This window comes from Anoplopoma fimbria, chromosome 2 (assembly GCF_027596085.1).
Source record: "Anoplopoma fimbria isolate UVic2021 breed Golden Eagle Sablefish chromosome 2, Afim_UVic_2022, whole genome shotgun sequence".
Lineage (NCBI taxonomy): Eukaryota > Metazoa > Chordata > Actinopteri > Perciformes > Anoplopomatidae > Anoplopoma > Anoplopoma fimbria.
This window is the reverse complement of record NC_072450.1, coordinates 21,714,636-21,742,231: the sequence shown is the minus strand read 5'-3', so window position 1 is coordinate 21,742,231 and position 27,596 is coordinate 21,714,636. Positions and strand designations below refer to the sequence as shown.

Below are 27,596 nucleotides of genomic sequence, written 5' to 3'. Positions count from 1 at the left end.
GCGGGACTTTGCCAGTGATGGAAAGTCGGTGGCAGAAGTGCAGAGTGGCCGGTGATAAACTGGGTGTCAATTAACGGAGAACTTCCAACGGTGAGCAGACACACACAGCGCAAGGTGACTGAACCAGCAGCTGTTTAATTTTTTTTTAATTTTTTAATTTTTATTTATTAACACTTTGCATTAATTTTTCCTCATGTTTGTTGACATTAATTGAACTTATTTGATAAGCTCGGTTGCGGTTCATGGCTTGGTGGCTCCTTAATTAACGGGTGTTTAACTGAGTCTGACCCCTGTGGCCCTTTCATCTGAGTGCTTTCGTTTGCTCGATCAGAGGATAAACGATGGAGTGGCGCCAGCAGACCAGCCTCAGCTGTGAAGACGCGTTCAACGAGGCTCAACGCTGGATTGAGGTACACGGTTCACTTTTTATCTTGTGTTTTTATTTCTGTATTTGCGCTCCTCTTCACTTTATAAATACGGAAAAAATAAAATAAAAACAACAACCATGGAGATCTTGCCAGCTAGTCACTTAAACCCCCCCTCGTGGCAGACATTTCAGCAATTAAAAGGAAAAAAATAAATAAAAAAAAAGGCACTCGTGTATCATGATGACTTAAACTGCCCCAAAAACAGCTGGTGCTTACGTTTTTAAACGGCTGTGACTCACCTGTCGCAAACTTTAAATTTACAGACTTATCTTGAGTTAAAACGGCGAAGTATACCTCAGGTAGGAGTTTGCCTCCTGACAAAGTGAGCCCTGTGTGAGAATCTCCTGTGGTTGCACAGATAACAAATGATTTGACTGCAGCACTCACAGAGCCTCGGAAGACTTTGAAGCAAGGCAGATAATGAGGTAATGTTTAAGAGAAAAGCCCTACACTGTGAGGTTTGTTCGTTCCTGTCACTGTTTCAATCTCCTAGTGTCATACAAGCTCTTCTAGGGAGGGGTGTTTTTGCAAAAGAGCATCCTCTATAAACACATTGGGACTTTTATCTGATAGCTTTTGTTCTGCTTGTCTACTTATCTTGTATCTGTCCCTAACAAATAAACCATTAAAAAAAAAGAATAGATAGTGTTTTGTCAACTGCGATGTGGTGCAGGCAGGTTACTTCATGCAAGCATTGGGGAGAATGAGGGGTTTTTTTTTTTTTTTTTTTTTTTACAGAAATGCATTATCTAGGTTGTTACAAGCTGCTGCTACCAAAACACTGTTGAAGTTGTAATCCTTAAATCACAACCAATGAATACAACTTGTAGACTGTGGGCACTGAATGTTGACCAACTCTTAATGGGACCATTAATGTCAATCGTGTCTGAGTGGATCATTATGAGAATTCTGTCCAGCGAGCTCTTGGCAGTCAGCCCATGCCAATTTTACCCCTATTTCCGTGCACTGGCGGATGAAAGGATGGATGAGCAGTGATGAGGTGTGTGTGCTTGTGTGTTTGTGTGTTTGTTTGTGTTTGACAGGAGGGAAGCAAAGCATGCTGCTTTTCAAGGAAATGGTAAATGGTATCATAAATTTCCCCTCATGCCAAACAACATCAGGAACGTGTTGGCACCAATATTCAGCGCAGCAGATTGCAGGATAATAAGCTTCCATGCATTCAAGTGTCCAGAAATGGTTCATCATTAGCACAGTACCAGTAGCAATTGCATGTAATTGTTTGCTCAAACCCTACTGGGCTTGAGAAGCAATAAGAATGGATTGGCCTACATTATGTAAACGGCCCATTTAGTCGCTGGTTTAACAGGATCACCACAGTGCCAACTACCTAACCAGAGGAATCCATGTTGAACTGTAAATCCAGTGCATTTTTCCTTTAATTTACCTATAGGACTGCAACTTACTGTTCTTTGAATTATTGATTTATCTGCCAATTATTTGCTCAATTATTAATTTTGTCCACCGATTGTATTTTCCTCAGAGCCAAAGTTGACATCTTCTCATGCCCTGTTTTATCTGATCTCCAGTCTGGAATCCAAAGCTATCCGTGTGTGACATATCATCACATTTGAGAAGCTGGAACTAGCCAATGATCGTGACATTCGAAAATGATTATTCAGTTATCAAAATAGTCGCAGATCTATCGACATGTCACTGCCGCTCCAAATGTTACATTGATCTCTAGGCTACATGTTGGAACTGGATTCAGTTATGATGACTGTGCTTTCATCCCAGTTGAGATAATTGTCTTGTTTGATCTTTATGCATTTTGGGAAACTCTCTTTTAGCAAAACTTTTAGGTTTGCAAGTCACACTTGTATATGGTTGAAATCCATTAAATGAAATGACCAATTAAAGTTTTGGTGGCGTAGAACAGACAGTCTCTTGACCAAGTGATTGTGTTTCATTGTGTTAACCTGGCACTGCTTTGTTTGTCTGATTCCGCTGAGGAGCCTCTGCTCCGTGCTCGTTGCCCAGTTCTACCCAAAATGAATTGTGATTGTGGATTCCTGGGGGGACTAATTAGTGAGAAGAATAGCCTTTTGGGGCCCTCTGTTAGTTATGGAGCTAAACCTTAATAGCCCCATTTTTATGTCCTCATTACAAAGCCTCCTTTGCCGTTTGCTTGCTTTTGCCATGTCAAATAATTTAGGTAACATTTGTTTGTGTTTTGATGGAAAACATGTTGTTTTTTGTGGGAATGTTTGTCCATATATATTTTATTATAGGCCACTGTTTTGCCCTGTAGATATTTTGTGTTCGTATGTATAAAGCCTTTCTTTTGTGCAGTAGATGGAGGGTTTTTCAGCTGAATCTTAACAGTATCCAGCTCACTTAATTTACTTGACTTTATTTTACTGTTGAGAACTACAGGACAAGGGAGTGTTTTCACTGTGGGCTGAAGAATGGCTTTAATTAACTTCAACCAGGAACTTGTTTTCCTAATTTTTGCCGTAGTTGGGTTTTTTTTCTTCTCTAACAGCCACTGAACAGCTTTATGTGTATAAAGTGCATCAAGGAGCAAGTCATTCTTCAACAGTTGAACCAAACAGTTTAATTAAAATACTTTTTAACACCGTAGCAACCTCACTGCACTTAACGAACTGTGTTGGGTTTAAATCTAACTTCCATTGTTTTGTTTTTTTCTGCAGTTCAGTACTGCTGTGTACTGTGTTTACTATGACTGTTAACACTAAAGCTGTTTGTGAAGTCATTAGGGAGCATGTATAAGATATAACAGTGATGGATACAGCAAGAGGGGCCCGGGTTCAATTCCCGGGCCAGACAACCTTCTGTGTGGAGTTTGCATGTTCTCCTGTGTGCGTGGGTTCTCTCCGGGTTCTCCTAAAGCTTTTTGGCTTCCTCCCACAGTCCAAAGACATGCAGGTTAGGTTAATTGAAGACTCTAAATTGCCCGTAGGTGTGAATGTGAGCGTGAGTGGTTGTTTGTCTCTATATGTCAGCCCTGTGATAGGCTGGCGACCTGTCCAGGGTGTACCCTGCCTTCGCCCATTGACAGCTGGGATCGGCTCCAAATATTAACTGGATAAGCATATGGATGGATGGATGGATTTATAAGGCTAATACAAATATTTGCATATAAATATATTTTTTAAGAATTTCAATGATTTATTGAGAGGGATGTTTTACGGTAAAAACAATAGGCTGGTCTGGGCTCTCTTGTGGACAAACTCTGAAATGGCGGCATTGTTTTCCGCAACCGTATCTTCCTAATTTTTGTGCTTACATTTCTTGATGCCTATCAACATATGCGTCAATACCAGTAGGCTTTTAATAAATAATAGAGGTGAATGTTTAGTATAAAATCCTATTGATGTGAATGCTGTTTGCATTTACAGACCATCTACTTGAACAGGGTTTCATAAAAACAGTTGCAAAGCATAACTGCAATTATTATTGGATGGATTCTGATCATACTGCTGTTTTTTATTTATTGATGAAAAACATTAGGAAGTGACTGGAAAATCGTTCGGCTGCAACGACTTCCGTGCTGCCCTGGAGAATGGAGTCCTGCTTTGCGAGTGAGTAACGATACACAAACCATTTTTAAGATGTCCTATTTTACTTTCAGTGAGTTAAATTCAGGCTAAATCAATGAGGGAAACCCTGGTTAGAGAGCATAGTTGCACTCTGAAGTGGCCTTGGTGCTTTTAAGTTAAACATAACAAAACTGTATATCCAAAGAATGAAATTACATGTAATATAAGATAAGATAAAACCAGATAAGAATTTATTTTTTTTCTACACCAACTTTCTATTTTTCTAGCATCTTCTGTGGAATGTAAGATATAGCCCCCTTTCTTCTAAATAACCACTGAACTTTATCACATCAGCTTGTAGCTGCAAAAGAACAATGAGCATGCAGGTTAGCCCAGACGTCTAGTAAGCTTAAAGCTCTTGGTCTAAGATACGATCAAACTGGTTTATGAAGTTTTTGTTGAACTTCTTTTTTTAAATATCTTTGTTGGAAGCTAATGTCTGTATTAACTTACTCTATTTGGCTTCTTTTGTTGAATTGGACCCTGACGATACCACTATATTATGTTTTCTAAATATGTGCAGCATCAAACTTGAATGTCCGAAAACTGTTTGCTGATTTTTTTGTTTTGTTTATTTATAGCTTGATCAACCGGTTGAAACCTGGCATTATAAAGAGAGTAAACAGACTTTCTACTCCCATTGCTGGCCTGGTGAGTATTAGATTTAACTGTTATTAATGTGTGTGTAAAAGTAACCGGTAGCTTGGTGGCGTGGTACAGGCGGCCTTGAGTGTCAAGCAAGTACATAAGAAAATAAAAAGGCACCTGCTAGCCAGGAAGTTTTGACACATTTTGTGGTTTCCTGTTCAAGGCACTGAGACACGGTGTTGCCACAGTCTGAAAGATCCTGAAACTGCATTTCAGTGCTACAACCAAACTGCTGAATATATAACGTTTTGTTTTGGGGTTTTTTAACAGCATAAATGCAAATGCAGGTTTATATTTGGGCTTCAGGCTGTGTTTTCCATGGCAAGTTCAATTGCCCAAACTGCCCAAAGCAAAGTGAGGAAGACATGAAAGTAAAATTTCAACCTCCCATCAGGGGCCAATAAATAGACCGAGCCCAACAGTGGATGCTGGACTGACGGTGGTGATGGTGGGTGTGAGGTGCAGGTGAAGCAGAGAATCCGCAGTCACTTTGACTTCCTAAAGCACTGCACTGGTGGTTTTGCGCTTTTAAACGAGCAACTAGAAAGTAAACACAGGCCACTTTACATTACTGCTGACATTACTTACGGTGCATATATTGACTTGTTTACCCTCAAGCAGCCATTTAAACATATACAGAACAACTTTGTTTTTAGAACTTTGAACTCCTTCATTGACATTTCTGAACTTAAACATAAACTGTGAGTCCAATATGTCACTTTTTATATAAAAAGTGACATATTGCACTCACAGTTTGTGTTTTTGCCACTAGAGGCTGCCTAAGCTTTATCTGACTAACTCGATCTAAATGAGGGGGCTTACATTTGTGGTGTACCTAAAATTACTCCATTATCATTTTTAAAGATAATCCTTTATAATACTTCAGAAGTGGCTGTAGACTTGCGATCACAATAAAGTAGATGATACTCTAAGTTGTATAGTGGCGTTCTTAGAATGAGTAGAATCTGACATTATAAAGATAAATCATGTTGTTTATTTTATGATTTTTAAATATTAATTATATTTGCTTTGGTAAGATTCTGGCTACTTCTTCCTTGTGTTGTCTCTTGGTAACCATGATATGGATGATAAAGCCGACTTAGCTAGCCTAGCTGTTTTTAAAAAAGCTAACAGGGAATGCCTCTCTTTAAATGAGCATAATGTTACAGGCAGAGCAAATAAAATCAGCTTATATTTATCATTGCAGCCAAGGGTCACTACCTAAAAATCATCAAATGCAGTCAAAATTTGGTGTCAATGAAAATGAACGTTCAATGAAAATAATAATAAAAGTAAACCTGTAGGTCATCATGACATTTATTGAAAGCTTTAACATTAAAATTAAAATGAGTAGCGGCTTTGACTCAACCTTCCATGAACCAAGTAATTGAATTATTGCAGACTAATTCAAAATGATTATTCAATAATTGACAGTGGTTCTAGCCCTATTGATAATGCATTTAAGAACAGGCATTGTTTAAACATTGTTTTATTTTTTTGTCTGTGCTTCTAGATATCAGATGAAACCACGTTAGGTTGTTGGTGGCACTTAGCCAGCTCGCCTGACATTAATTCAAACGGCATTGACAAGCTGTTCTGATTCCCCACCAGTTTTCTACCTGAACTTATTTAGCTGTCTGTGTTATTTTTATGTCCAGGATAACGTGACTGTATTCCTGAAGGCTTGTGGGAAACTGGGACTGAACGTGTCTCAGCTGTTTCATCCAGGAGACCTGCAGGACCTGTCTACTCGGGTAACACTCAGGTACAGAGGCCTCACAGAAGCAGTGGCATGTCGGGTTAAGTGAATGTGTACAACTGCCTTAAGCTACAACAGCGCACGCCGGACACAGAGATGCACACCTTTATCTTCTGTAGGTCAACTCACTTGACTAGTATGACGGCTTGATTCCAGTGTTTTCTGTATTGGCTGTGATGAGCACATTTAACACTGATGTGGTTTTTACTGCAATGCATGCGCTGAAAAAAAGTTTATAGTCCAAGTCTCACAGCTGCTTTGCATTTCTAAAGGTATTCACTGTGCCTGACGACAAGCTGCTGCTTTGTACAAGTTGATAGCCTGTCTGCCTCTCTGTACATTCTGATAAGTAGCTGATTAGTTGCAAATGAGAAGGCATAAGATGACACTGTAGATTTTTTTTAATCTCCCTAACAGCTCTCTACCTTGTTAACAGCATTATGCAGTCATACTTTAAACTGCTGCATTAAGAGCATCCCTTTTCTGTATAGATACTTATTTATCTTTTCATTTTTTCATTTTAGGCGTGATGAAAGCGACAGAAGACTCAAAAATGTAAGTTTGACCAGTATGACAGCTCTAGTATACTCCTCAATTGTTTTTCTATCTTTACATATTTTCCTGATTCCCTCTCTTGGGCATTTAGTTTTAACCTTAAAGATAATTGAGTCTTTCTCCACTGTACTTAATAACTTAATAAAGGGCCCCTTAGACTACCTCTGAATTTACCCAATGGGAGATACTCAGTTGTCAGCATCGTATTTTTCCCTATAATCTCACATTATACCTCAGATAGCCTGCGCTAAAGTGTAGTTTTATGTTTCACCACTAGGTCTTAAACTGTATCTATACAGTTGTCTATCACAAGTGCAGATAGTGTGTGTGTTTGTGTGTGTGTGTGTGTGTGTGTGTGTGTGAGACATGTGAGTACTGTATGTGTACACGCTTGTGTGCACTGCTGGTATTTTACATGTTCTGAAGTTTATGGTGTTGTTTGGTTATCTGGGAAGCCTCATTTGAATGACACAATAGCTGACAACTTGGACCCAGTAATGAGGCTGTTTGTCAGAGCACTCTTTCTTTGAAATGGGTGTCGCATTTTTCTTTGAATTAACCAATTAGGGTCAATTTGCATCCATTGAAATCCACTGTTTTCCTGCAGGTCTCCAACCAGATACATAAACAATTGAAGTTGCAATAGAGAGCTGAGCTTCAATGACTTAAATACAGCAGTGATGCAATGTGGATTAATGTGGACGTGTAGTGTTGCACACTAAGCATTTAGATTAAGTAAGGATTGTTTTCTGTATTTTGAGTTTTATAAGCCTGTTTTATCATTACAGTTATTGAGTTTTCTTCATTCTTACAGTTGTCATGTTATTTAGGGTCTGCTAGAATACTGATGTGAATTAGGGGCCAACGTTAACAGGACTTGATGAGAGATTTAAGTGTGCCTAAATAATTTATGATAAATAAAATCCGATCTGGCAAATAACACCATTAAAAAGGATTAACCTACCTGTTGTGTGCAGTATAATTATTTGCTTGGCATGAGGTAGGTGGAAGGCTATAAAAAAGAATAAACACATCCTGTCTCTGTGCGTCAGACTTGCGTGAGCCTGTAATTCTTGTTTATGCTTAGGTTTACAAATGAGGGAAAACTAAAACCAATTTTCGCTTCAATGATTCAAACAGGAGTAGATATCCAACAGAAATATGTATTTTTGGTCTTGCGTATTACAGTGGCTCTATCGTTTGTGCTGAAAATGTGAAAATAACTCTTTATTTGGTTATATTGCTTTACCACTGTGATGGCTAGAACTCAGATATAATGTCTGTATTCATGCTTTCAATGGACCGGTAAGGTAGCAGCTACAGACACTAATCAAGCATAATGTGGAATCCATACAGAGGTATTTATTACCACTCATAATCCTTTTCATCTCACATGCACTGTGCTATAAAATATTTATTCAGTGACTCAAATCCCTCAAGGCCCTATGTGGATTTTTTCAATCTGATGACCGGCTCTTTGATGACTTTGTTAAGATACAGACGGAGAAATTCTGACATGTTGTGATGATCCCTTTGCAACACAGGCTGCTTCTCTGCCCTGAAGAAATGCTGACCGTCAAATAATACCCTTCGCCTCAAGGCAAATGAGAAACGAATTGTGTCCAAAGCGGTTTGCTGGCTCAAATAATAAAACACAAAATGCCAGGGAAGAGGTCCATAATTTCAAATGCCATTACTGTCTGTCTTAATTAATGGTGTCAGTGTTGTGTCTGACTGACCGTCAACAGCGCCTTGTGAAGGCCACGTGCCTCGCCCTCACCATATTTCTTGTGGCTGATGCTGCGGAAAACTTCACAATTGCAAAACATTTTAGCAGGCAATAACGATCAAGTGGTCCACCAGTTTAGTCCCGACTGAAATATCCAAAAAATATGGAATCGATTGCAATAGAATATGGTACAGACATCCGTAGTCCCCAGATGATGAATCCTTATGATTGTGGGATCCTCTGACTTTTCCTGTTGCACCACCAGCCGGTCAGGTTTTCACTCATCCTGGGAAATATCTCAACATCTACTTGATGAATTGCCACAAAAATGGCTCAGACATTCATGGTTCACAGAGAATATCTGCAGTTAATACTTTTTAACAACATCTTCGTTTTCATATCGTCGTTTTCACCCCATTTATCGGATCATATCGTCTTACTACAATAGTGAGAACTGTTTTCTTTTTGGTTTTTTTCCATGTTGGCCTCGATCCTAAACTGTACATCTACATCTCTGTGGTTTGGGCTGTTCAGTTGGAGATGAGTTAAATCAGGGTGGGCATTTAATGTTGTGCCTTGGCCGTCCATAGATGGGGTATAATAAGTGGGGGGGGGAAATAAAACAGGCTGCTAAAATATATTCTATTCATACACTACACTTTTTAGCAGGAAAGCGGAAGTTGTGTGTGGTCGTAACGTAGTCTGTTTACCCTTTCTCAGGTTCTCATCACAATCTACTGGTTGGGTCGCAAGGCTCACCTAGACGCTTTCTACAGTGGCCCTCAGCTGAACTTCAAGGCCTTCGAAGGGCTGTTAGGGTTGGCCTTGTCCAAGGTGAATTGCTCTTCCAGGCTTTTAACATAGTTGTCGTGCTTTTTATTTATCATTATTGACTTTAACTCAGCCTTCTTAAATCCAGGCTCTAGATGAGGGCAGCAATGTGTTTGTGAAAGAGTGCTGGTACCCGGAGAGGGAATGTCGGCTCAAGAGACCGAGCTACAAGACACAGCACTCTGTGGACATTATTGACTCTCTGGATTCCAGAGCCCTCCGCCCAAACAGTGAAGGTATGTTTATCATTCTAGTCAATGACTTGTGCACTCCACACCCCCTGAATGAAGTGTTATTCCCTTTTTTGTTTCACTGTAGAAGATAGTCACTGCAAAATGTATCATTTGCTGAAATCCCTTGTAATCAATCACTGGCCAATAGTGACACCTTTTTTCCTTTTTGCTTCAAACCTTTTTTATTTTTTTGATGCAGTAAGAGTTTGTTTTCAGGGTTCTGTTTTTGCAAGCTATCCTCGCTGAACAAATTGCTGATGCAACTTTTGCTAGAGGCTAAGACATCATGTCCAATCCACAAAAAAAAAATTCCGATGAAAAGACCTACCTGCTACTGTCAGTCTGCTAAGGAAAAAATGCATTTATCAGAACTCATGAATTACAATAAGTTGATGGTTTCATATGCAACTACGTTATTAGTCTCGATCAACACATTTTTTGTTGGACCAACAACATTCTGATCTTCTTACTCAATGTGTCATTTGTGTTTTCTCTCTGCTTCGTTTGGTCTCCGTGCACGTCAGTGATAGATGGTGGCAAGTTCCACACTGTGGTGATACAAGTTTGTGTGATGGGAGTGGGCAAAATACTTAGCTGTGTAAAGACTCAGTCCCCCTATAAAGTTATTTTAGTGGTTATGTTTTGTTATTGAGACACACTCTTGGCCTAGTCAGTTTTCTTTTTTTTTTCTAGTGTTCCCCTTCGTTGTTCTCCAGACTTGTATCCTTTCTTTTTCTAATTTTCCACACATTTTTGCGGCCTCAAGGTTGTGGAAGTGACGCTGAAGCTGAGCAGGTGTTCAAGATGGAGACAACACGGCCCTCAACCCAACAAAATAAAGGTTATATCCCAACGCCACTCCTACGGAGAAAACAAGGACAGGAGGAGAATGGACGGGGCTGCACTAGTCCACTTGCCAGGTACTGCAAATGTGTCCACTACTGAGAGTTCACTGACTGCCACTAACTCCCTTATCCATAGCTGCTTAAGGAAGCTGATTAAAATTGAGATATTTGTATTTAACATTTAATTGCACAGTGGATTTTAAAGTTAATTTATGTTTTTTTGGGGGAGGTTTTTATGAATTGATGAGAGAAATGGGTTCAATAATATCTATCAATAGTATAACGACATGCTTAGTTGAAACTCATTTATGTAACAAATGTAAAAGTTGTCAAATCAGTTAAGCACTGATCTGCTTTCTTATAATAACGTATACTAACAAAGCCCAAATCAGTGAAGAGACGTGCATTTATGAACATTGACAAGTAGACTCGATCACTTTTACACAGGTGGTAATTATCTTCATATGGTATTTATACCTTGTACTGTTATGTCTTTCTTGCTAGAATTACATCCGAACTACTTCGTCAGTGTAGACTGAGTGATGTGTGTTTGCAGCAGCAAGTCCACATTCTAGTTAACAATATGATACATTTTTGTTTTTTTAAGTACTTTATTTAGGTGGGTGAAATTTGGGCTAGGAAGTTGTTATGCGATTTCTGTTATGAATCGAAGGAGTATTTTTGAGCTTTGATGTTGTCAGTGTATGTAGTTATCTGTTTTAAACTAAAGTCTCGCTCAACAAATGACAATTCAACACAATATAAGTTGATGACAATATACAATATTTGATGTTGCAGGCCATCGGTTTTCGGTGCTCGACTTCGCTCTATTTCTCAACCACACTACCTGCCACTCCACTGCTTGGACCCTAACCTTCTCTGCAAAAAAACTGTAAATTTGCTTCCATGCATTAACCATAAGCCACACGTCTACCTTTTAACATTTTGGAGCAGCTCAGAGATAATTTCTGTGATACTCGGTGTAACCATTTTATCTAAAGTGATGTCTGTGTGATCATCACAAACATAGACGTGGGTATATATCACTCTTTGCTGCAGCATTGAAGATGCCCCTTTCTCCCTACAACCCCACCACACTGCAAGTCCTCCCGAGTGCGCCTTTGATGAAGAGCTTTTCCTGAGAGCTCAGTGTGAGGACGACTCAGAGGACGATTATACTGATGCGGACCCTGTCCTAGATGACTTGTATTTCCGGAGAGTGCAGCAGACCCTTCATCAGACGTCTAATAACCCCAACTATGACCGCTTCTTACCCCGATATTGGACACCCGAAGAGGAGACTCGTGTGCGCACAATCTACCTGGGCTCCCAGAGAAGACCCTGGTATCGTAAAATGCAAGGCTTAAGGTCTGTTGGCTGATTTTTATTGCTCTATTTAGCAAGATTGTTCTGATGGTGAAAGCACTAATGCTTTAAGATTTACAAATACTTTATTATTAATACAAGGCAAAGCTGAAGCTGCAGTTTTTTACTGTCGCCTATTTGCTTTTAATTTGAAAAGATGCATTTGCTTAAGCACATTGACTTTTAAAAAAGGAGAACAAATTACATGGCATGAGTCTAGGTTACTGCAACTCCTTTAGTGATATCTAACATGAAACAATTTGTGTGGTGCAAAAATAACTCGCTCTGTAACATGATTGCATGTGGTCAAATTTCTTATGTTGATTGCTGTTCGTCTAAAACGTTAGATAGAAGTTACTAAAACCAGCTTAACTGCAACAGCAAACTAAATCCTAGTTTGCCAGGCACATATAAATAGCTAGCACTACTTTGCAAGAAAGATGACAAAAGCTAAAACTGCCAAACCCAACAGCTTTCAAATTGGTATCCAATTTCTTCTCAGAAGAATTCCTGTGTTGTTGTTTTTTTTTAAGTTGTTAATGATGTTGTACTCATTTCATGCGTCTGCTATTCTTTTTCTTTGACTGTAGCCATAAAGCCCTGGGTTCTTCCGTGGAAGTGTTTGACTTCATTTCCTGGCTCGTGACATCTGCTTCTGTGCAAAACATCTCTGCTACATCTGGAGAGCAGCAAACCGTCTCTAAGAAGCTTTCCCCCAAGCCTGAACAATCACTCCTGTCCTAAAAATCCACAGCTAATGAACAAATACGAACTGTACAGAGCTCTAACACTGTCCTACTTGTTCTCTTCTATTCCTGTTGTATAGCAACATGGAAAAGTGCACCTGTTACTCTTTCATTTGCAAATCTCTAATCCATCAGCAAACTACTTCATTTTGATATGCAAATTTTGCCCTGTTTATCAAATAGATGTTTTATGAAGTAATCAGGCAAATTAAACCTGCTTTGAATTTGTACGGCTACTGATTAATGTTTTCCTAGCTACTGCACTGTGTTATATCTGGCATTTACTTTGGCACCTTTTCTAATTTTTTATTTATAGTGCTGATGATGTGAGGCCTTTTTAACAGCATCATGCTGAGTGACTCATTAGTTCATAATGGTTAAACCGATGACTCATGTGCCTTGTCATACTTTGATAGCCATAACAGAATCATGTTATTTATAACACTTTTTGTGCCAGCACAAATGTGTTCCAGTTCACTTTCTGTGTGAATATGGCTTTTGTGTGGATAAACTGAGTGGATCAATAAACTAAAATATGTTGTGTTTTTTGCACATTCTTTCTGACAAGATCTTATTGGTGTTGGGTTTTGTATTAAAGCTGTGGTACTGAGGGCATACGTGTTGAATCTGTCAAATAATGTTGCCTGCTAGTAATCCATACAATGCCTATTGTCTATATAATGTGTTTTTAGTCCAGTCTAGCCCCTTGTCATTCCCAGCATTCATCACGTGTTTCTATGCTGTTAGTTACTTTTGTCAAACCCGGTGCCTTATATTTAGATACATAATGGCGTTCATCAGTCTGCGTGTCTGTTTCTTTGGTTCTGTAGAGCATATCAAATCCAGGTCAGACCTGAGAGACCAGTTCAGGTCAACCCTGGCTGGATTTGGTGAGTCCCTCAGTTTTGAGCGACGCTGCTTTGTTGTTGCTTCATCTGGGTGTGCTTTTGTTTGTATTCAGTTTACCCACCTACCTAAATTATGCTGCAAACATAATTTGCCTTTTCATAAAGATGAAGCACTTGGTATACCTCCCACTATCAATTTTCCTGACAGTAGAATTTATGACAAACTACAGGATTGTTTGTAATCACAGTCTTGGTTCCTCCCATTGAAATCATGTCAGAGTTTTGATGTGCCACCTGCTAAATGCTGCTGTAAGTTATTTGAATGTCATCTGACACCCTCTGTTGCCCACAGCAGTGCTATTACTTCTTACAAGTCATGGCTGTTGTGTTATCCAGACAGCAACATCTGCTGCCATTTATACTGCTGCGTTGCTTGACTTGCATGCGACTCTCCTGCTCGCACTTTGCTAAGGATTCTGTTGTTTGGATGCAGAATGTGTCACTCTGCAGCTGTTAATACTGTTGCGGTGTGTGTGCGTGTGCATGTGCGTGTGTGTGTGTGTGAGCTGACATAGAGCACGTACAGAACGTAGCTGTTTGTGTGTGCCGCATTGCAATATTGCTATTCATAATGCTTGTTCTGCTACTTGGTGTTGCTGAAGTGTTTGTTTGCTCTTTATATCAGTTATTCATTTGTAGTCCTGCCTTTTTGTCTGTCTGAACCAGGAGCAAATCCCTCAGTGACATCCCGATGGTGTACCCTGTGCGTAAAGTTTGTGATGGGAACACCATCAATGATTTGGACCACGACACAGACATGGCAGGGGAGTGCAACCAAGAAAACAAATGGAAGTGTAGCGTTGCTGCCAAGGACAGTGAAGCTCAGTGGCATGATGTAAGTCTAGGAAAGCCTTACACCTAAATGATGTTGACATAATAAAATGTCTACAAGGTCCGTTGGGTAATGGTTAGTGAGATATGCTTCACATGTTCTTCAGCAGATGAAGTTTGCTCAGCTGTCATGGAATTATAGTTATTGGAATTTCTTTTTTGTGAGCACTTATATTTCATGTTGATGTTAAAAATTGAAAGTTTATTCTTTACATTGATAATGGCTGTGTTTAATATTAATGTTAAATGTAGCTACGCCATCTGCTGAGGAAGATGTGTGATAGGACTGAGTGGAGTGAGAGTTAGCGTTACTAAATCTGAATATTATCATGCGAGTAAATCACTTTTTTTAAATTTGAGATTGTTTAGTCAACCAACCTGACCAAAGTCAAAAAGGAACTTTTAATCTCAACAAAAACATTTCTTTTTTCGAGAGTATGATCAGTCAGAAGAAAATGAGTTTGGAGTCTTAAATTATTCTTAACATTAAACTGTAGTTCTATGCACACAAGCAACAGGGTTATTGGGTTGTACATTTTTTTTAATTTTTTTTTCAGGACTTGACAAAGTGGAAGAATCGTCGCAGGAGCACCAAGTCTGACCTCCGCAGAAAATCGCAAGACAGAGAGCACGTCATTAACCAGATGGCCAATGGGGCCATGATTAAGTTTGAGAAGAAAGAAGCACAGGGCAGACTGCTGAGGTACACTGCTGCATAAATGCAACCGTAAATCTTAAGTTTAAACATCAAACGCCGTGCTACCAACAATTTATTTAAAGTGTGTATCTAAAGCTGCTGACCTTGCTTGATAACTGTTCAGTATGCCACAGTGAACTCATGTAATATGACACACATCCACCCCCCCCTCATCTCTTCTGCTTCCTTTTATTACATCGGCTCCTCTTTCCTCGCATGAAAAATCCCCAGAGACCAGCAGTCACCACGCAGGCATTACGCTGCCCCTCGTCCTTACTCCACCTCTCCTCCATCAAAGACATCCAGCTCTGATCTCCGTCCACATACTCGGGCTCTGCTGGCCCGCAGCTACGCCACAGAGGCACCTTTCAGCCCCACGTCTCCACTGAGCACCCACAACTCAGCCCACACTCCGGTACGTTTAGAGTTTTTGTTGTGTTGTGCCTGCCTGACCTTGTGTTGACTTTAGTGTAACTATTGCGAAAATGATTATTTTTACATTGCAACTCTCTAATGTTGACTTGTTGGATCATTCAGGGATCATCAGTTGGAGCCATGCCGGCCTCTGATGGGAACATCTTTGGAGAGGAGACCCACTCCGCCTCCTTGGCTTCAGACGGAGCAGGAGTTACCACCCCTTCTCTAGACTGTCCTTTCAGCTCCCAGACCCAAGTCAAAGTGCAGTGCAGCCCAGCGCCTCTCCAGTTCAAAACAGAACTGGCACAACCAGAAAAGGTTTTTACAAGCCAAATCTCCACCCTGATTACAACTATACAGCCAAATGTGACCACAAAATCAACCAAGACCAGGGATCCTACTGAATCCATGTCAAGTCACCAGGAACCTCCATTCTGTGGTGTTCCCACTTTGGGCCCCGATGCTGTTTATCAGGCAGGAGTTGGTGCTCTGGAGGACTTGGCCCACGAGAACCACAAGTCCCAGGAAGAGAGCCAGAAGACATCTTGGGAACCAGCTGTGGAGCAAGGCAGAGGCCAGCAGGTTGCAGGCGTCTACAAGTACTTGTCCAGAGCAGGATCGTGGTCCGGCTCAGCCAGCCTTCCTCGTGGCTACCGGAGGTCCGAGGGCTCAACTCGTCTCTCTTCTGCAATCACAGCCAGACCCTTTGGGACCAAGCAGTCCAGGGTGTCCTCGCTGCCGAGACTGTGCAACGTGAGTTCATTGGTTTTTACTGTAGCTCTTTGAATGTATTAGAGTTTAATCAAATAGTCTCCACATAGTAAATCACCATTATGTGGGACTTTTTATTTTGTGTTTCCTGTACTGGCTTTAAGAATACAAAGTGTTTATTTATTTATTTATCTATGATTGCTAAATAATTTCCTAAAACTGCGGGGCACTGTACTTTTAATCAAACATTACTCAAATGGATGTTATTAGTGCTTTGGTCTGGGACTGGTTTCAGCTATGGATTAAAGCACATTTTTGCTCTAAGTAGTATTTAAGTCAGCAGGACAGTGTAAGTGGGATAAACTACAACTCCCATGGTCATCATTAACAAGGAACATGTCACCTGGTGCAGCAGTGTGGCTTATTGATGTGTTTTTTAATAGATTTAACAGTATATCTCTCTGTTGGTCTCATAAAACATTTAATCAGTACGGTTAACCATTGTTTGGTTTTTTTTTGTCTTACCATCCTCCTCCTTTATCACCTTCAGATAAACCTGGAACAAACCTGTATTTTTCTTACCAACACTGTCACTTCTCAACAGTCCATCCACACAATTCACTCAGGCTTCACATCCTGAAATGTGTCTAATTTGGAAATCAAGAGATTCTCAAAATGCTGGTGATTGTGATTATCCCAGTCCGAGCACCATATTAAAGATGGGTGTTTGTCTCTCTTTGTGAAAATTGAAAAAAGTTTCTCAATGATTTTAAACCAGAAGAACCTGCCAAATGCCGATTTTATTTTACAGTCTGGATGGTTATAACTTGATGGAAGGTTAGTGCTCAGGAGGGTGCATAGGGACTTTAGTTTAGTCAGCCAAGGGGGTGGGGTGGGTGTGTGTGTGTGTGTGTGTCTCCTTTGTTTTCTTGGATCGCCCTCCTCATTAATAATAGAAACGCTGCTGCACCATTGTGAACGGTGTCAACTCGCTACAAGATTCCACATTTCTATTTTCACATAAGGCTGTTTGGTTGAACACATTCAGTACCAGCTGTCTTACATCAGCGCAGTCAGATGTCGAATGCTAAATTGTCACAATCAAATGCATCTGTACTGTCCTTGTGAGCACATTTTGTTGTTGGTAATCTCCAGGTTGACAACAACGAGGGTCGGCTTTTGAAAAATGAGAAAGAAGAATCTTTTTCTCCATCCAACAAATCTTCACTCAAAAGGCAGACCGCAACCGCCCATCTGAAAGGTCAGCACCAGGCTTCAATCAGACAGAAGGAAGCTAACCAGGCGAAGCAGAATGACACAGAGGAGGTGAAAGGTGCCACTCTCTCCAGCCGGACCAATGGCTACAACTATCAGCCCTACACCCAAACCAAGCTAGTGCTGCGACCGCAATCAAACCTGCAGAACAGTCACAACAAAGGCTCGACCCTCCCATCTCATCCAAGCATTGACCTCCCAAAGGTATGCTAGATAATTTTACAGCATACAGAATTTGTGCTGTGTATATATTGATGCAACTTGGTGAAACATGTGATTGATGAACAATCATCAATCACGTGTTCAATTCAACAATTTAATTGATTTTTAGCAAACTGTACTCTTTTATAATCCGGGATTATCAAATCAATTTAATTCATCGGTCAGTGACTGTGCCTGTTGATCAAAAGAAACTAAATGTGCCAAAGTTGTATAAGAAGAACACAGGCAAATGGATGGAAAAAAATGACTTTACCAAGTAGTTTTGAGCGTTTTTTTACTTGGAGGCAGTGATCAGGCCCTAATCAATATCTGCTGATATTTAATTGTAATTTAATAAACAACCAATTGTAAAGACGTTTAGGCAAATAAATGAACGTGACTTATTGTTTCCACTGCCTTAGATTTCATGGTCAGAGGCATGCAGAAGAGAAAGCGCTATTAATAATCAACATTTTGTAATTAGTGATTCAATTCAAATTTAATTTTAGTCTTACTCTTTATGTAATTAGCAGATTGGAGCTCAGACACAAAACATTAATATGTTTGGAATAGCAAGTCAAACTTGGAAACAATGTGATAAATAGACATGGAAACAACATTTTATATTCTTAGTGTCTTCCTTCACCCACACAGGTGAGTCGGCCTCTAATCAGCAGAGTAAGTGAAAACGTGTGTGTGTGTGGGTGTGCAGGCCCGTTTAACAATAAAAGCCCTGAAATGCTTAAAGCTAATAATGACGACATGCTTGAGGTGGTTTAATATTCTGCCCTCCCTATCTAATAAATGAGGGATGAAGAAACCCCTTTCAAAATATAATGATGAACCAGCACAAACGTTAACGTAGCAATGAATCTGCATCTCTGACAACAAAACAAAAGCTGAACATTATAAACTTCACAAAAACGGCATTGGTTGGAGGGCTGCTGTGATGATTTCGCTATATTGCACAAAATAAACTGGTCCCTTGGTGTGTATTTCTTACTATAAGGATCTAGTTTCCACCAGGAAGCACGGGACATTGGATCACAGGGTGTCACCTTTAAGTTTGTGTATGTGTGTGTGTTTCAGGTGGATCACAGTGACATGAGAGTGAGCCTTACTCTTAAACCCAACAGTAGACCAGACTTTGGTTTCCAGACTCATTGGGACTCCAAAGGGGCGAGAGTCAAAGACATTCAACCTGGTAAGACTTTTGCTATATTTATCTGTGGATTGCTGAAATTATGGCTCACTGACATCACATTTACGGTTGGTCTGAGAAAGCAATCTAGAGTCTTTAGAGTCTTTATACCTAGTATTGTAAAACAAGACATTTTTGTTAAGGTAGTGGCAGTGCTACATTGTGCTCTCAAGTTTTTTGCTTACCCAAGAGGACATTTGTTCTAACATCCTGCACTTGCAAAAAGAACAGTAATTTAAGACTCTAACTGATTTCAGAGCAGATAGAGCACAGACAAATTGTCACTATTGAAGCACAAAAATGATGTGTCTGAGGCAGTTTGTTGAGAGCTAAGACGAGCAGCTTCTCATGTGCCTGGAAAAGAGCATCAAGACTCTTTTTATTTTTTTTTTTTTTATTTCTTTAATGCCAAAAAAGCAAGAAGTCTATATATTTAAATTTATGGCATACATGAACAGTGGGTCATTGTGATGTTAATGTTTATTTTTTGTGCATTTACTTTACATGCATAAAACTACAAACTATAGCCAGTGATTTTAAAAATCAACCATAAATATTTAATTACAAGTGAGAGAGGTGTCACTTACTCTCTGCGGGTTACTGGCCTACTTTTCAACTTGGCACAGCAACCTTGTCCTCAATATTGCAGCTCATTTGGTGCTAAACAAATCATTTCTGAAGCTGGTATTTTGGTTCTGCTGTCCTCATCTTTCTTCATATCCCTGACACATGTCCCTCCCTCCTCAGGCAGCCCAGCAGAGCTTTGCCAGCTGTGTGCGGGCGATGAGATTGTGGCTGTTAATGGGGTTGCGGTGGCACACATGAACTACAACCAGTGGAAGGATAAAATGACATCTTCCCTGCAAACCGGCAATCTGACCATGGACATTCGGCGCTATGGCAACAAGGGTAATATAATGAGCCAAAGAAGACAGTCTTGTCTTTTCCCACCTTGATCATTTTGTGCTGATTTAACCTCTGACAAGGTCACAAACAGTGAGGCCTTAGTTTTGATGGCTGGTTGTTCTCATTAGATTGGAGCACTAGTGAAGGGAGTCATCATAACCAGCCAGGCCAGAGCAGGATGACCCTCAATCTGACTGCCGACGCGCCCGTTCTGATAGGTAGTTCCAATCACCATGCCAACAGCGGTGCCTCTACAGGAACCCCAGGCAGGAAAGTGTCCAAATTGAATGGGCAGACAGACAATGTGAGCAATGTTTAGTAGTTCAAAAAGGATGCATAAACTTCTGACAGTGCAGCTTAATAAGTGGTGCTCATCGGGTGAACCTTGACGTTCTTTCACCTGCCCAGGTTTTACAAGGTAAAGTCATGCATGGCGAGCTCGCTGACAACCAGGGGACTACAAGAAGTAAAGGTAATAACAAGAATAATGTCTGCAATGGCAGTAACACATGACAGACATATTTTTTTATTTTTTTTTAAATGTTATCTCTTTGTAAATGGTATGAATTGATCTAACATGTCCTTCCTCTTCATATAGATAATAATAACATTAGTAGCAAAAATCAGAAAAGGAGGGCAGACTTTTTCAAACAGAAAGGTAAAATTCCAGTTTGCAGTTGGACTCCTTGTGTAGCAGCTTTGCTGGCTGGTGCTTTGCTAGGTTAATTTATAGTATCTATTTAAAGTCTTTAAGAAGGGAGCTTCTGATTAAAACGAATCATAAGATGCACAGTGATTAGATGGGTTTTTACTTTAGCACCACCATAATAATAGTCTAGTACTTTTAATGTTTTAATCAAAGCACCCTAAGCTAACAAAATATATAGCTTTACTATAAATAAACATTCATCATATTTCTTAGTATTAATTGCTTTTTGCAAATAACGCTGCTCAGCTTGGCACAACTTTACCTAGCAATCACAGAGCTGACAGCACCGATCATGTCTATTATATACCATATATGGTGTGAAGTAGATGCTTCATTTACTGCTCGGTCTTCTGCACAATGACTGATTTGTAAGGCTGTCCTTTGTGGTTGTTAATGAATTTGATGTGTGTCCTACTACAATGGCTTCTCTCTTCAGGCTCGGCAGGATTCAGCTCGTGGGTTTACTTGTGTGGTAAATGTTTGCCCTGTAATGTGTGTGGTGTACTCGGAGCAACATGCTAGCTGTTGTGGAACACCAACATATGAACAAAGCAGATTTGTGTTGCCATGCAGTGTGTGTGAATCCTTTATTTTTATTTACTATGGCATGCTTAAATCTTTGCTCAGCTTTTGCTTTTTCAGTAGTTGTGTGCAGTATCTAAAGGCTGGGGATGCGTTAGCAGCATGTTGGTATTTAATTACCAAATATTTAAGCCAGTCCTGCAGGGAAAAAAACGCTTTTGTTCATTTTGTCCAACGGGTTTGTATTTTGGAACATTGTTTTGCAGCCACTAAAGCATCTAGCAGGGCTGTACACCTAACTCTTGTTTACTTTAAAGTGGCCTGCTAACCTCCAGCTCTGGAGTCAATGCAATCTTTACAGTTCATGTTGATACTGTTTCTGGCTACAGCCAAAGATTTTGTGCCACGTAGGAGGATGCCGCAAAACATTTTATGAGGTCAGCGTGATAAACAAAGTTTTTATATATATATCTATATCTAAATAGATATAGATGTATATAGAGAGAGAGAGACACCAGGCGAAGACGCACAGAGAGACTAAATATACAATAGATAATCCAACATGTGATCCAGTACATTTTAAAAATGCTTTATATTCTCCATTTTCTAATGTTTCCCCAGCCTTTGTGTTGTGTGTGTTTGTGGACTTTATGGCTTTTAACTTGATCATCTGTAGGAGATACTGTATCCTGTTCTCTCTTCTGACCTGTTAATTCCCCACACAGGAGGCTCAGAATCTGCAATATCTGATGTAAGTCACCACACCACTTGATCAAAGGATGTTTGCATGCCTGTTCAAACATAAGTTATGCATGTGTGTTGAAAGAGTTTGTGCGTGGCACTGTGATCGTGTTCGGGCCCACAGTATGTTTGTTCATCACCAGCTCCAGGTGCCATCCCTCAGCCCCTCCTCCTCCAGCTGGTCGTGGGACCGGGAGGAGGATCGGAGGCGTCAGGAGAAGTGGCAGGAAGAGCAGGAGCGCCTCCTACAGGTGAAGACTTTCTCTTTTTTTTCAAACAGAACTACGCAGCACACTCTTTTATAACCTTAATCATCTTAAATTTAAAGCAACATGCAAATATGTGCCTGCTTGTTTTTTCAGGAACAATATCAGCGGGATCAGGAGAGGCTTGAATCAGAGTGGCGGAGGGCACAACAAGATGCAAAGGGGCAGTTATGCAGGAAGTCAGGGGTAATGTTGAGTGGTCCTCTGAGCCTTTTCCAACCTGCAAAACATTTTTAATTATAACTGAGTTATCATAAAATGTATTTTCATCAAATTTTCATCTATAAAGTTGCCATAGAAAAAGTTACAAGTTTAAAAGTATGTGCATCAAGACTGTGGCCCCTGATGGACAGTACTACTTACAGAACATATTCTTTACCAACATAACAAAACTGTATTCTAGTGCTGCAGACAGACTGTAGACGGCACACGGGATATCACTTTAGTGGAGAGCAGGAAAGTAAAATAATGTGAGACAGTCAGGAAAAAAACCTGGCAATGATAGTTATACTGCATTGCAGTCAAAAAAAACTTTATTGTCATTATACCTAGGAATACCTCCAATAAAAGCCTTGGGTCTCTACTTTGTGGTTGTAAAGTTTCACAAGGCTGTGATTATCGCAAAGGTCACTACAGGTAATTTTATGCAGCTGCGTCAAGTTCCAGAAAATGGTCTCACTATGTGAAATGGCTACTATGGGGACTAAGATCGTCACACATGAATACAACTGGGCTGATTAAATCATATTTATGTTATTCCGAGACTGTTTAGAGAGACCAATATGTGGACATTTTAATTTTCAATCAGATATCTTTAAGGTGAGAGGTCAAGGGACCCCTCTGAAAAATTGCCATGCCCCTTTTCCCTCAGTGCCGAACTTTGGAGCATAAATCATCCCTTCCAGATGTCGGAAGTCTCAGAGGGTTAGGAGAAAGCTGCATTTAAAGCATAACTAGAACAATTACATATGCGTTTTTCCCCACGCTGTCCAGAAAGTGTTGTCCGTCTGCCTAGATACCTGATTCCATGTGAATGCAGCATAATCAAGATCCAAAGATTTCATGTTTCCCTCAACATTGTTAGACTGGTTAAAGTAAGAGTTGGTTTAAATCAGCAGCTCTAATGTGCAGGCTGACAGTAACAAGTACAACCTGTTAAACCTCATCTTTACTTCTTATTACATGTTTTCTGGCTTCTGCTTTCCTTTCAATTCCTTTTTATTTTTGGAACACATTAAATATCAGTGCTTTAGAGTGCCATTTCTTTTCTTGTCTTTCTTTTCATGTATTTTGAAACAGATCACCTTTGAAACGACCGATAACGGTGAGAGCCCTGCCTGCACCCAGCCCTATGTGAATGGATTGACAAACAAAAACAGAGAAGAAGAGCGGAGCCCCGACCAAGATGAGCTGAAAGAAGCAGGATCGAAACCTCAAAGTAATGCACACGGAGAGCAGCATGACAAGAATTCTGAACAAGCCTGGTAAATCAATTTTTTTCTCCCCAATATTGTCTGCTCTTTTCCATCCTGTCTGAGTGTAACATTGTTATGTGTGTGCAATTATTGTGCTGACTATTGAATGAAAGTTTGATCATTTTTATTTAGAAATTCTTTGACATGACTTGGTTTTTTTTTTCCCCCCTGACTTTGTGGTGATCTCTTCTACATTACTGTGGTTGTTGAATCTGCTGCGCTTCCTTCTGCTCTTGCTGGGTCTTAATGCTTCTCATGCTGTACCTCAGGGCTGAGGACTCCTGTGGTTTTGCTCAGCTGTCTCCTGCACACAGGTCAGGACTAATTATCATGTAATAGTTCTTAATATTTAGCCTTGGGCATAATTGTCCTTGTGTAGCATATCTGTCTGGTTGTCTGCAAACGTAGCACAGGATTGTTCTCTCCAAGATAATTAATATCACACAAGGTGATTGTTCATTTTTGTTAAGTGGGTATTATTCAGAAATACCTTTTACCTCTTGTGAGGGGATAAACTGGCTGGAAACTAACATCAGCACGCAACCAGCTTGGTGCTAAGGCTGAAAGTCCAATTTTTTTTAAAAACAAATAAAAAGGAATTGTGTGTAGAATAATGTCTTTTTTTTCTCCCATAGGGCTAAGTCCTTGTCTACCCCAGCATTAGCCGGCCCCCACAAACCGGCAAGAGGTTTGCCTACCATCTCTGTCAATATTTTCCCCATTGGTTCTGGTAATGAACATTACTGTGCTAACCCACCAACACTTTGCTTGGTTTAGGTGATGAGAGTAAAAGAAAAGGACAGTCTGGGTCTAACTCTGAGAAAGACAGGCAGCAGATATTGGAGGAGATGAAGAAAAGGACTCAGCTTCTGACCGACAGCAGCTGGATACGCCAGCGCAGCAGCAGCTTTTACAAGGAGCCAATCTATGTTGGGGTTCCTATGAAGAGGTGGGTGTATTGGGACTCCACTGCACCTTTTTAGGCAGCTGTTGTTTCAGAACTTTCGGTTATGACATTTCCACAGTCTTTTCCCTGTACCCTCTTTACTACCGTTTTTCTGAACTGTGAGGTCTTCTCTGCAGGTATGAGTCTCTGGACGACCTGGAAACTTTGCGTCAGTTCCCCCTCTCGACCACTACATTCAGTTACCCTCGTCCACACTCTGCTGCTGCAGGTTACGGGGCTCCAAGTAGGAACTCCTACTCCCGCTACAGCACAAGCGCAATATTATCCCAGAGAAATGCATTAGATTCCTCTCATCATGGCGGGTACGCAGTTCATTTGAACATAAAGCTTTTCTCTCTCGTTTATTTTCTGTATGTTATCATTCATTTTGGCCTTACATTGTTAACATGTGCTGCCCCAGGATGGTCAGTGGCAGGAGGACTTGCTGTGTGTGTGGGCGTGTCCTGGGTAGTGGGGCAGCCATGGTCATAGAGGCCCTTAGTCTCTGCTTCCACCTCGCCTGTTTCCAGGTGAGAGGTCATGACCAGGTTAAGGTGCAGTCACAGTAGTTCCAAGCTTTGTAAATAATCACGTAGTCCCTCATTGATGTAGTGTGACATCCCCTTAACATAGTACTTCACTATGTCAATAAAAAACACATTGTCTCCTTCCACCTGTTATGCACATTTTCACTTTGTGGATAAAAATACCTGAGTGGAAGCAACTGAAATATTAAAAAAGTCCAAATATAGCAGAAAAGTTGGCAAATTGTGTAGTTATCAATACAGACTTTTTCGCCTCAGCAAAGTGTAAACAGTGCAATGGAACATCAGATAAAGCATGACGTACTGTGTGCAAAGCATTTGACTCAAAACAAATATTCAGGTCAAGGCACACATTTATTTTTAAAGCACATTTTTGGCACAGGTGTAGACTAAGAAACAACCTCTAGTGCTGAAAAATGAAGCAAAATGGAAAGTTCCAAATGCTGCATTTCCTCAAATGGCCACTTGAGGGTGGCTTCAAAAGTGAGTCAATCCCCATAGACCCCCCATGTTAGAAAACCAACCCTACAGCAGAAATAAACATGTTTAAAGCCTGCCACTAAAAACAATTTAAGTCTCCATAGATCAATTTCCCTGTTCATGACAACTGTACGGGGGATGAATTTATATTTAACTGACCCGTTTAAATTATATTAAAGCTTAAAGTTAGTCAAGTTGAGTGACAGGTTGGTGCTGTCTAAAGTTGCTGGCGCCAGCTGTCAATACACCCAACTCCTAATATTCACTTAACAGTAGTGAATAGAAAAACACATTCATTCGCATTTTCTCATGCTGATTCTTTTGAAACCATTAAAAATGTGTGCTACATTTGGATTGAAACTTGACTACAGACTGCTTACACCTACTATGAATTTGACCAAGATGAATCACTTGCGTCAGAACCGTGACATCACACGCTTTCTTATCGTGCGAAAAATGAATTAGACTGAAGACTAATGTGACCGCACCTTAAGCAAGGTCAGCAGGAATGTCGTATCTTTAGTTACAATCCAATCACTTCAATAGGCATCTGCTAGCAGGAGCATATCTGACACCTCTCTATACTTCCATCTTTCCTAACCAGTGTGTTTCCTTTACTGTGTAAGGTATCCGGCCTGGTGGTCGTGTCTGGTGTCGTAGTTCTGTGTGCTTTTAGTCTCTCTGTCTCTTAGTTTTTTGCATGTAGTTGGTTTAGTGGGAGAAGCCAGCCTGCTGTCCTGTTGTGCTAGTAGATGCTTATTGTGAAAATCTCGGGCAGAGCTACAGCCGCATTTAGTCGACCCACGCTCATTAGCATGTAGATGTAAAAGTCATGACAACTCTCCGCTCCATATAAGCTAGAGACGCACATAACACCCATAGAATATTAATATACTAAGTGTTTGTATGTGGAAACAGAGCTTAGTTGTTCGGTGCTTGGGTGGCAGACAATCTGGTGAAATGATTTGGACACAAAATGCCCACGTTACAGGTCAGCTTTCTCTTAAACAGTCTTCAATGTTTTGTTTTTTTCCTCACCTCTCCCTCCTCCTCTCAGTGTGTGGGCTGCCACCGACGTCTCGGAGGAACTGGGGCTGGAGTCCAGGTTCGAATCCGAAACAGAAAGCTCCACTGTGAGCCCTGCTATTTCCAACTTAAGTGTGAGTATTGGTCTTAAAGGTTTTGTTTTTTCTCTGAATCAATACAGTTGTTCTTTTATGGCCGATTCACTTGCAATGACAAACGGGAATGAATCCTGATCATGTAATCTGAACCAAATGTACTTTGACTGCGCTTAACAGCTGTCTGGGGAAACTTGAATTGAATTGCTTATCAAGTAAAAATGAAACTGTATTATTAATAAAGCTTATTAACATTTTAGCCGCTGGTGTCCCCTCCATGTGACCAACATGTTGTACTCCAGATCGCAGAGTAAGCATACACATCACTGGGAACTCCTGTTGGATAAAACTATTTAAACACAGTGGAGACATCGTCCACACAGCCAAGCCATGCCTTTTGTCTACAACAGTCTCTGCTGGTAAAACCATAACGTTTTCTGATGTGATATATAAAATGTTGACAATCTGAGGATCCACATACAAAGTAGACATTTAATGGCTGTTTTAATCAAGTAGGGTTAATTTGGTAATTAGTCTATGTTCTTTTTTCTGCTAACTTGTTTCCAAGGAAATGTAGTTTTAATATATTAAATAAAGCAATTATTGGAATTATAAGTGTTTTGCTTAATGCTTTTATTTTAATGTTAGTTTTGCTATTTTTTTCATTTCCTTGTTATATCCTATATCTGTCCAGTAGTACAATAAAGAATATTTCCTTGTTAATGTAAGCCATGAATGGTTAATGTAAGCCATGAATGGTTAATGTAAGCCATGAATTGTATTTAAGCACTTTCTGTTCTATTGTAATCTCACCAAGTGCACTTTGGGGTAAATCAGTGGTACAGTTTAAATAACTATGTATTTCTCATGTGAAAGTGGGAATCTTAACTGAAATGTTTTTGTAAATAAAGTAGACTGAACATA

General features: G+C 40.1%; 1 protein-coding gene across 6 annotated transcripts; it reads left to right on the top strand.

Annotated features, from left to right (window-relative positions):
• On the top strand, positions 1-27,596 carry LOC129102303 (LIM domain only protein 7-like). Of its 6 annotated transcripts, XM_054612427.1 has the most exons (31): positions 10-114; positions 332-410; positions 3,921-3,991; positions 4,591-4,660; positions 6,316-6,422; positions 6,941-6,971; positions 9,421-9,534; positions 9,620-9,767; positions 10,531-10,684; positions 13,551-13,610; positions 14,295-14,463; positions 15,017-15,162; positions 15,388-15,571; positions 15,694-15,891; positions 16,048-16,326; positions 17,440-17,763; positions 18,850-18,964; positions 19,709-19,870; positions 19,996-20,171; positions 20,276-20,339; positions 20,466-20,525; positions 21,824-21,849; positions 21,983-22,090; positions 22,202-22,291; positions 23,405-23,589; positions 23,850-23,894; positions 24,216-24,268; positions 24,358-24,529; positions 24,664-24,849; positions 26,609-26,711; positions 26,933-27,596. In XM_054612427.1, exons 2-31 carry the CDS (start codon positions 342-344, stop codon positions 26,984-26,986), a joined length of 3,723 nt encoding a protein of 1,240 aa, XP_054468402.1. In that variant the 5' UTR covers positions 10-114; positions 332-341; the 3' UTR covers positions 26,987-27,596. The 6 variants fall into 6 exon arrangements, with proteins under 6 accessions (XP_054468366.1, XP_054468402.1, XP_054468356.1 ...); XM_054612391.1 differs by having other exon boundaries at positions 1-90; positions 15,694-16,326; XM_054612381.1 differs by having other exon boundaries at positions 15,694-16,326.